The sequence below is a fragment of the Molossus molossus genome, unplaced genomic scaffold, assembly GCF_014108415.1.
Source record: "Molossus molossus isolate mMolMol1 unplaced genomic scaffold, mMolMol1.p scaffold_m16_p_19, whole genome shotgun sequence".
Classification (NCBI taxonomy): Eukaryota; Metazoa; Chordata; class Mammalia; order Chiroptera; family Molossidae; genus Molossus; species Molossus molossus.
The window spans coordinates 29635454-29646211 of NW_023425354.1; the positions used below are offsets into that span (position 1 = coordinate 29635454).

The 10758-nt window shown below is 43.5% G+C and overlaps 1 protein-coding gene across 1 annotated transcript in view; it reads left to right on the plus strand.

Moving 5' to 3' along the window:
• The window catches only part of WIPF2 (WAS/WASL interacting protein family member 2), a 47626-nt gene extending 38561 nt beyond the window's left edge, over window positions 1-9065 (plus strand). Inside the window, exons 7-9 of the mRNA XM_036268396.1 lie at window positions 1398-1604; window positions 3856-3957; window positions 4196-9065. Coding sequence (XP_036124289.1) covers window positions 1398-1604; window positions 3856-3957; window positions 4196-4236 — 350 coding nt within the window. The 3' untranslated portion in view covers window positions 4237-9065. The remainder of the gene's footprint in view (window positions 1-1397; window positions 1605-3855; window positions 3958-4195) is intronic.
• The last annotated feature ends 1693 nt before the right edge of the window (window positions 9066-10758 follow it).

The window sequence follows — 10758 nt, forward strand, 5'->3', positions numbered from 1 at the left end:
TGTTGGTGCAACCTCAGAAATGAGATATGACCATCATGTAATCATATTTATGGATGTGTCTGATAAACTGGGTTTGGAGGCAATTCCAATTGCGGTGTTCCCAGTTTTTTTTGAGCAGTGAGACTATTGTTGGAGATATGTAACTTACGCAGATGTATCTACTATCCATTTTTTCTTTTTCTTTTTCTTTATAGGTTTTAGAGAGAGAGGAAAGGAAAGAGAGAGAGAGAGATAGAAACATCGATGAGAGAGAACATCAATTGGCCACCTCCTGCATGCCCCGCACTGGGGATCAGGCCCACAACCTGGGCATGTGCCCTGACCAGGAATCAAACCGGCAATATCTTGGTGCATGGGTCAATGCTCAACCATTAAGCCACACTGGCCGGGCTATACATATTTTTTAAATAACTCATTTTAGTCTGTACTAAGTGCTAGAATAAGTGACATAACCTGTAAATGCTTTGGGAGACCGAAGAAGGAGGGGATCAGAATAGAGTGTGGATTGCTTTGAGAAAGCCTTGAGAAGATGGAACTTGAGTTGAACCTTAAAGGACAGGTAGGATATGGTAGTAAGGGAAGTGGGATGGCATTCCAAGTATTGTGGGGGAGTCACAAGAGCAAAGCATACATAATTCGGTTTATTCAGCAAAGGTTGATTGAGTACCTACAATGTGCTTTGCATTTGGCTAAGCTTGGGAGCTTAGATGAATGGACACTGCTGTGACTTTAAGGGATGTACAGTATACTGGGGAAGAGGCATATATAATGAATGATTATAGTACAATATAGTAGAGTAGTAGAGATTTGGAGGAGAGAGATATGGAGGTGATGGTGGGAGGGCAGATGAGGGGTATCTAACCCAGCCTAGGAATCAAGAAAGGAAGAGGAGACGGTGAGATCAGGCTGACTGACGTGGTGGGTTACTGTGTAAGAAAGGAGTATATTGGGGAAAACCCAATCAGGGTGGAAACTAAGGATTTGAAACTTTATGATGTAGGAAATGCAAAGCCCATGAAAAATTTGAGCAAATATTTTGGGGAAATCAGTGAGTTGGTGGTGTGCAGAATGGATTGGCAGGATAAGAGATTAGAAGCAAGAACATTTGGGAGGCTTTTTGCAGTAGAACAGGCTAAGTATGAGAAAGCCCTGAATTAGAATTTGGAGGAAGACATGGAAAAGCAGGAAAAAAATAATAATAGGTGGAGTTCTTGACGTACTTATTGTGGGAAATGAAAAAGAATCACACATTTATTCTGAACTTTGGTATCCAGAAGAAGGCTGATGCTATTAAAGAAACAGGGATGAGAGGAGGGTGAATGTGATATTTAACATGGTGCTCAGAGGCGCACAGAACCCCTTCATCCAAACCTAACTGCTTTGGATTTTAATTGCAGCTCCTCCACCCCCACCACCCATGATCCGAAATGGTGCCAGGGATGCTCCCCCTCCCCCACCACCATACCGACATGGGTCAGAACCTCTGAGCCGAGGAAAGCCTCCACCTCCTCCCTCAAGGACGCCAGCTGGGCCACCGCCTCCTCCTCCACCACCCTTGAGGAATGGCCACAGAGATTCTATTACCACTGTTCGATCTTTCTTGGGTGAGTAGCTAGCTGTTTTAGTCTCATAATTCCTGTGGTGATTTATTAATTTCAGTGGCCATTGTAGAATGGGAATGTCATTTGATAACTGTTGTTCACAGCACTTCCTCTCCTAACTTTGTCTGACTTCTGGGCCTTATGCATTTGTCCTTTTCCTTATGCTAATTCTAGGTATGGTTGCTTAGGGATAGATTGAAGTAAAATTAGCAGGTGTCATGCTAACTCTTAAGCCTTTCTCTTACTCCCCAAAGATCTGTGGTTACCTTTTTTTTTTGGTACGTGCCCCTAGTGGGAACCGAACCGGAGACTCTCTGGTCCGCAGGCTAACGCTCCAACCGCAGAGCCAAACCAGCCAGGGCTGTGGTTACCTTTAAGTCAGAGACTTTATCCTCTTCGGGATTATTCAGACAGGAAGTATGCATTCCCTTAGGAAGGAGAGTTCTTTTCTGGCCCTTTAAAAACAAAACAAACTTGCCCTGGCCGGTTTGGCTCAGTGGTTGGAGCATCGGCCTGCGGACCAGAGAGTCCTGGGTTTGGTTCCCACTAGGGGCACATACCAAAAAAAACAAATTTTCTTTCCAACTTGGGCCCAGCATAATGCCTCCTGCAAAAGATGGTGAGAAGACAAGCCATTCCGCCATCAGCTAGTTAGTGACCAGAGAATACACCATCATCATTCTCAACTGCATCCATGGAGTAGGTTTCAAGAAGCGTGCCCCTTAGGCACTCAAAGAGATACAAAAATTTGCCATGAAGTAGATGGGAACACCAGATGTACACATTGACAACAGGCTCAACAAAGCTGTCTGGGCCAAAGGAATAAGGAATGTCCCATACCACAGAAGATTCACTGAATAAGCTCTATGTGTCAGTTACCTACATACCTGTCACCACTTTAAATAATCTACAGACAATTAATGTGGATGAGAACTAACTGCTGATTGTCAAAGTTATAAAACTGCCACACACACAAAACCCCACTGTGCAGATAACATTTATGTAGTAATCCAAAGCCACTAATTAGCTGTGTTACTTTGAGGAAGTTGCTTCACTTCTCTGGGCCTCACTTCCCTTATCTGTGAAATGAGGAGGTTGACCAGATCAGGAGTGTGTCAGATTAACTTTTCCAAGGTTATTAATGAATTTTAGGCCCTACCTAAGAGTTTTTTTTTTAACAAGCAAAAAATTTATTTAGAAAGTCACAGAGGTAAAAAAAAGGTGAGCCAGTTGAGCTGCATGGCCTAGGAAATGAGTTATAGAAGCCAAGCAAGGGCCCTTGGAGCTTAGGAAAAAGAACGACAGAGAGACCTCACCTAGGGGATAAAGGGGAGGGCAAGAGAGAGATAAAGAGAAAGCACATGAGCATGCAAGTGAACCCTGGAGAAAGAAAGGGGTGGGGAAAGGTGAGGTCATGCTCAAGAGAGAGAAAGAGCTATCTTAAAAGATTCCAATTCATTAGGTCTAGGATGGAGTCCCAAGCAAAGGTTATCCAGAAAGAATCACTAGATCCTCTGTTGAGGACTCCTGGGAAGATCTGTACAATCCCTTTCAGATCTAACACTCTAGATTCTTGAATGGTTGACTCTTCTCTGCTCTTGCTCTAGTGTATTCTGATTAGGTGCACCAGGGTTTTTGCTTTGAAGATAAAGTCCTTTGGAATGTCATCTAGCCACACCCCTAGAGCATTTGATCCTTCTTGTAGAGGAGCCATGGAAAGTGGGAGTGGGAGCCATGATATAGCTATTCCCTTGGGCACTCAAAGAGATACAAAAATTTGCTAAATGAGGGTAATCTGGGTCAGAAGGGAATTATCTGGTCAGATCTCTCACTAATTGGTGACAAATATTCCCATTTTAGGTTAATTTCTACCTATTTGTGGACTGAGTTCAGTTGGTTTCTCTAAGATGACTGTGTCAAAGAACTATATTTCTTTCTCCTCCCATGCAAACAGCTGGGCTCCTTTCCTGTTACATGTCTGATTTTTGGTGGAAATATCTTGAAAAAACAACAGTTCAAAGACTAATTGCTTAATGTAAAGAGCCTTTGAGCACATCTTCTGTGCACACGAGGCACATAGAGTGCTGTTGTTGTTGTCCTCCGGAACCTTGGTTTAGTGGGCAAGGCAGGCCCTCACATACATCAGAATGCATGATGACTAGTAAGGGGAGGGTCAGAAGTGGTACAGAGGTATTTGGAAACACAAGGAAGGGACAGAAGGATGATATGAAATAATATTCTGTTCCTTTCGTAGATGATTTTGAGTCAAAGTATTCTTTCCATCCAGTAGAAGACTTTCCTGCTCCAGAAGAATATAAACACTTTCAGAGAGTATATCCCAGCAAAACAAACCGAGGTGAGAAGAGTAGTCATGAAAGTTTTTTCATAATTGCATAGAAAATAGAATTGATATGCTTTTCTTAGGTTAAAATTTGATTCTCCTCATCTACATTTTCTTTAAAAAGCAAAAAACCTGGTCCTCAAATTTTAAAGATTAGCTTAAAGAGCCTCTCTCTCATTTTGGGAATGTTTGGGTTATTCAGGGTCTGGTGGGTGATCTTGTGTATGTGGTTTTTATTGTTAATTTTTTTCAGCTGCTCGTGGAGCCCCACCTCTGCCACCCATTCTCAGGTGAAGCCTGGGGTGGTCCTGTTCCTCAGGAAAAGGATGGACCCTCTCCTCTTCTCAGATGGTCCCTTTCATTCCCCCAAAACCTGCATGAGAACTCCTAACATGTTCCTCCAGTGCAACCGACCTCTAGACTCCAAGCGTCCTCCCAGCTCACCTCCATCTATGCATCTCGTCTTCTGGACTTGGTGATTGGACTCTTTATATTGACAGTAGGGTCTCAAACCCTGCATCCAGCCCTCCTCTGGCAATCCCTGCTAGCCAGATGAGGAAAAAGCTTCCATGTCGCCTGCTTTCCTTGTGGGGAAAGGTGCCTTGTTGTGATGAATTAACTCATTGTTGGGGCAGGGTGGAGAATGGTACTCCTACCTCCTCCTACCCACTTCGGGGGAAGCTTGGCGGATATATCATATTTCATCATTTAGGAGGTTGACGTGGCCAGGACTTGGGGAGGTGGGAACATTTTTAGTGAAACAGGAAAGGAGTTTGCAGAGAAGTGATCTGTTTTAAAGGTCAAGTTTGGAGAAAGGGCAAAGGAATGGGTCTGCTTTATATTTAGGGGTATTTTGGTTTTGCTCTTATCCCACCTCATACTCTCACTCCAGGGATAAGTTGGATATAAACACTAAATATGAATCAGTTGAACTAAACATCTAATAAAAAGAGAGGGTAAATTAACTGGGAAGCCTTTCAGTGCTAGTCAGTTCCTCTGCAGCAAAGGGACCAGGAACCATTTAAGTCCTCTGGGGCTCCCCACCCCATTTCCTCAGAGTGGTGAAGCTGAGGAGTGTTTTTCCTCCCCCCATCACCCAAACCCTCAAGAGAAAAGTCACTTTCATTCATTCCATATTCACAAACCCCCAAAACGTCCAGTGGGAGATAGGAAGATAGGGCTGGGGTCTTGGCCTTAACCTTGACCTTGAGTCCTCGTCAGTCTTTTCTCACGGACCCTGAAGGACACTGGCCCTTTCAGTCCTGTCTAGAAACTACAGCCCCTAATGGGGGGCTCCACGATGACAAACAAGGGAAGGGTGAAGCTTGTTGTGGAGTTCACAGCCCACTGACTGAAAAAGCTCTTTCTGTTCTTTTCTCCAACACCCTTGCCTTTCCAAGACTGCAGGGGTTAACAGCAGAGTAGAGGAGGGTGAGGAAGTTTATGGGTGTTGTCAAAGATTCCTCTGTGCCAAGAGGCACAAAGACTTTGGTGAGACATGTCTCAGCCCAGCTATCTTCCTTAGCAGCCAGCAATATGTTGTTTCTTGTCTTCCAGGTCCTAGTTAAAGAACACAGAGAAAATGGAGGTTCCCAATCTAGACTGGAACTGAGCTTGAATGATGGGACAGGGACTTGCCCTTCTACAGCAGAATAGGACTCCTGGGCTCCACACCCAAGTGGTTTGGTTTGCCACAGCTCTTGCCAAGTGCAGAGGCTACTCAAAGCTTGGAGTAAGAGCAGGGAGGCCATGGTGATTTCTCAAAATGGTTGGGGAAAGTCAGTTAAAAATTTTTACTAGATACATCACAGGCTTGAACTATCTTAGAAACCTTCCCAATCTATTGGATCACAGACTAAGGATCTGTGCATGGTGCCAGGTGAACTTCCCAATACTAGAAGAGAGAGGGTTCAACTTGGGTTATTTGTATGAGGTCTGCTATCCTTTGTCATCTCCTGGACCACATTGATTCTTTTTTTTTTTTTTTTTTGGTACATGCCCCTAGTGGGAACCGAACCCAGGACTCTCTGGTCCGCAGGCCGACACTCCAACCGCTGAGCCAAACCGGCCAGGGCACCACATTGACTCTTGAGACAAACAATGATTAGGTCTATCATCAAACTTTTTCTAATCATTATCATTCTTATTTCCAAACCTACTAGGTAATTACCTCCCAGCAATATCCCTGGCATCCTGAAGTGAATAGAGCTGAGAAGGGGACGCTAGTGAAGGGAAAAGGAGAGAGTACAAGAGTGGATACCACAGCAGAGTTCCAGGGTAGATGCTAACTAGTTGCTAAACTTGGACTGTGAAGTCTTCCCATTTATTTTTGAAATGGGAATTGATGCCTTTTGTACAATGTTATCAAGTGTATGTTTTTTTCCCTTTCCTCAAACATAGAGCATCAAAATAAATATCACAAGTAAAAGCCAAACCCCAGCTTTTCATTGGGGCTGATATCTTCCTCCCCTGTGACCTGCTGTCCCTCATATTCCCCAGCATTTGGACTGTGTCACATGGGTACTGATGTATTTTCATTTTCTTGGCCTCATGAAAAAAGGCCTGGACCTAGATCTAGTCAGATGCATTTTATTCAGCGCATGTTGGTGACACAGTACTTATTTAAATGTCTTTGCCTTATACATTATTTGGTCCCTCTGTTAATAACAGATTTATTATCATGTATATTTACTATTGAAGAATGGGAATGTGATCTTCATAGTTACTGATCTATTTTGTATGTTGTAAAAAGCTTGTAATATAGATTGAAGGTGGGCTGGCTGCAAGAGCACTAAAACTTCTCACCTTTAACCCACTCTTTTTATCTGCTTGTGGGAATGTCGTCTCTTCAGTGGAACATTGGGTGGTCTCATGTTGAGGCTATTGCCCTGTCCCGTTAACCCCCTTATCCCCTCCCAGAAGGAGACATTGCCCAACTAAGCATCAGGAAGCTGTGTTAAAAGCCCTTGTGCGGGTTTGGTTTTATGATGTTTTTCTCTAGTGGGGAAAACTTAATACTATAGTTGTTTCTTACCGCCCTTTCTGGGAAGCAGGGCCGTGGCCTCCAGGTTTTTAAATGAGCTAGATGCCCCTCTTCCCCCTCTTTTCTGGTTACCAAACCTGGATCAAAGCACTTTGATATTCCAGGTGTGGTTTTCCCTATCGTGGGGATTTCCTCCAGCAACAGAGCCCTATCATATTCACAGCCTGGATCCACAGAGCGTCTAGGGCTACCCCACCCAGTGGATGTGAAGCTGCTGTCTCCAGAAATTCATCCCAGCCCTTGCAACTGGCAAAGGCAGGGAGACTAGCCACTGGTCATTGCATGGGGGGGCACCCCGTCACCCCACGGTTTCCCAACTTGGAACCCAGATTTACCTCCATGGAGAGGTGAGAAAAAATTGTAAATAGACTTGCTACAGAGCAACTCAGGTTGGGGTGTGTTTTAATTCTCCTGATCACTTGAAATAATCTGTAGGCTGAGTGCTTATGGGAGTGGGGGAGAAGTGTGACTCCAGGGTCTTCTGCAAAGCTCTGGGGGTGGAGTATAGGGCATCTGAGGCCCTTTGATGGCACTACACTGAGCTGTCTGTCCTTCTGGAAACCCAACCTACAATCAACTGCAAATCAAATTCTTCACATTCCAGTTGTAGTTTCTTTCCCTTTTAAATCTCAGTTCCTGGCTGTGTAGTTAGGGTAGCTTTCTGTAAGCCAACCTAACTTAGGGAATAGAAGGCATTGCAACACTGCCTTTGAGACCCATCGAAGTGAAACAAAACTACAACCACCTTAAAAACATAAAAAAAAAAAAGAATAACCGAAGGAAGGGTTTTTTGGTTCCATTCAACTCCACGTTCATTGTGCCTTTACTTGTGTAGATTTCTGTGCTTTCTTCCTCTCTCCCTCTTTGAAGCAATTAAAATCTTCCTTGATAACTGCTGTTTCCTTTCCTATTATTTCTAACATCTTAGTGGGTTCCCTAATTGTCTTAAATCTCATTTTACTGATGGCAGAGGGGCCAAGCCTACTTTTCTCATCTATCTTTTGTCATTTCCCAAGACGACCAGCATGGAAGTCATAGTCAACACTGAATAAAAGACATGTGTGAAGAGTGTGAGTGTGTATGTGTGTGTCCATCTTTGTCTACACGTGGATCAGTTTCTTTTAAAAAGTAATTTATTGTATGATTTATTTTGGAGTTATATTCTGATTACAGTGCTCTCTCTCCCAATTAGCATTGATTTTTTTTTTTTTTCCCAACCCCCTTTAAAATGTATAATCTGGTCTCAGGATGGATTCTTTGGTACATTTGTTCCTTCTGGATGCTGTGCAGTTTAATTAAACCTTGCTTAAAAACAAAACAAAAAACTGGAAACTGTGTACTCTTGTCTGGAATACCGCCTCATGTGGTGGCATAGAGAGGAGAGAAAATCTGCCTCGTGGTCCAGGTTGTGTAGTGATTTGACTCCAGTTCCTTTGAGGAAGTAAATACCCTGACTTGGGCAGAAGCAGCTGCAGCTTTTTCAAAGTTTTTTTTCCTCTCCACTTGCTACATTTTGAAAGTCATTGTAGGTAGCCATGCCAACTGACTGATTCTGATAGACTTGGTCATTATTTATATTTGCTACCTAACCCCCCTTTGCTTATGATTTCGGGAAACCCAGGACACCTGGCCTCGTGTCCTTTATATTACGATTCTTTCTGCCTGTGTTGCATGGCAGATTCTCACACTGATGCATGGAAGAAAAGGTGGGGGCAGAGCATGCAGACTGTATGTCTTGTTTTTATGTGGGTGTTGGCTGCTTTTCTTCACTGCTTTTTAAGTTGAAATCTTAACTGGCTTTCTTGAACTTTGATTTTAGGTGTAAAAATTAAACCAGACATTCTCTGCTTGCTTTGGTCAACTGACATAATCACTACTCAGACTTATTGAACTTAATTTGCACTTTCATCACTAGCAAAGGTCTTGAAATTGTTTCCCATACTGATTTCATAGTGGGTGTGTGTATGAATCACTTTCACATAATTTAGATATCAGAACCTATGAGGGTGAGAGAGGGAGGGGGGGAAAGGGCTCCTTTCATTTTCATCCATACTTGCCAAATTGGCCGAATTCCTGATTATTTGACCCATTGTTAATATGATTAATAAACTACTTATTTATTTATTTATTTATTTATTTGTTCTTCCTGTGACTTTCAAATGGAGCTTGCCTAAATGACCCTTAACTTCCTAATGCTATAAGCTTTCTCCAACCTATTGCGATGGTATTGCTAATGTATGTGTGTGTGTGTACTCGTACAACAGGATGCTGGACAGGTCCTTCCAGTGTGGTTTGATTCCTTCCTTCATAATACTGTGTGTGAATTAGCAGTTGATAAGGACAGTAGTTTGCCCACTCTAATTATTACTGGGACACTGCTGCTCACTGTGAATGTGCCTCTTCAGTATTCCCTGGCTCAACCCAGATACAAACTGCGACTCCCTGCAAAGAAAGCTGCTTGTCTCTGACTTCCTATTATTCTGCAGAGGTAAGAAAACTGAAATGTCAACCTAAGGATTCTAACTGCCCAGAGAATAACTATGGGGGAAAATACTTCACCTCTGACATCACTGGAGCCCAGAAGTGGAGAATTTCTCCACTTCTGGGTTTAGGTGTGTGAGATTTAAAGGACTACATGCCATCTGTCCACAAAAAAGTGTTCATGCAAAAGGTGGATACGCACTTGGCAGGAATGTCCTTTCCCTACTTGACTCTGTGCCAGGCATCTGCAATATGAAGATGAATAGGACATGGACTTTGCCTCCAAGGAGCTCAGAGTTGGTAGAAGACTTCAGGACAGAAACCTATGCAGGATATTAAAAGGCTTTATGGTAATTAGCCAGGGAAGGAGGATAGTGAGCAGTCCTCCAGAACTTGGAAATATCAAGGACAGAGGCAGAGAAGCAAGAAATAGTTTGGTGGTATGTGCATCACGTTACTGGAATATTGGAAAGGGAAATTTTCAAGTAGTTAACCTTTTAGAGACCTTTCAATCCTGACATTCTGTGATTTTCTGCCTGCTTCCACTATTTTTTGGACCAGTATTAAACTTCCTGGTGAGTGTTTTCATAGGCTCCAATATGCAGGTTAAGTACTCAACGCTTTGCCCTGGCCAGTTTGACTCAGCGGTTGAGCGTCAGCCTGTGGACCAGAGAGTCCAGGGTTCAGTTCCTGCTAGGGGCACGTACCCCCCCCCCCACACACACACACATACACAAAGTACTCAACGCTTCCTCTGCTCCCTCTCTCCCACTGTAACTGAGGGAGATTGTTCACTACCATCCCTTAAAGCTGGCTGGGCACATGGTACCATTTCAGGTTACTAAGGACAATTTGCAGGTGCCCAGTTATAAAAATAAATAGGAACAGTGAAGGTTGCTTCCTAGGTTCTATTACCCTTTTGATAAATACCATCTGGTCAAAAGCTTCCATTCTAGGATAACACTTTTTATGTTCATGGCTGCCTAATATCTTCACTCTTAATGGTTTTCAGCTCCTAGGAAGCCTTTCCAAAATGTGCTTCTTTACCATCTCTTCCTATTTAGAAGTCCACTTTAGAACTGCATCTGGCCCTGGCCAGTTTGGCTCAGCGGTTAGAGTGTCAGCCTGCGGTCTAGAGAGACCCAGGTTCGGTTCCTGCTAAGGGCATGTACCTCAGTTGCAGTTTGTTCCCGGCCCTGGTTGAGTCGTGTGGGTGGCGACCACTCAATGTGTCCCTTTCACGTCGATGTTTCTCTCTCTCTCTCTCTCCCTCCCTCCCACTCTATCTGAAC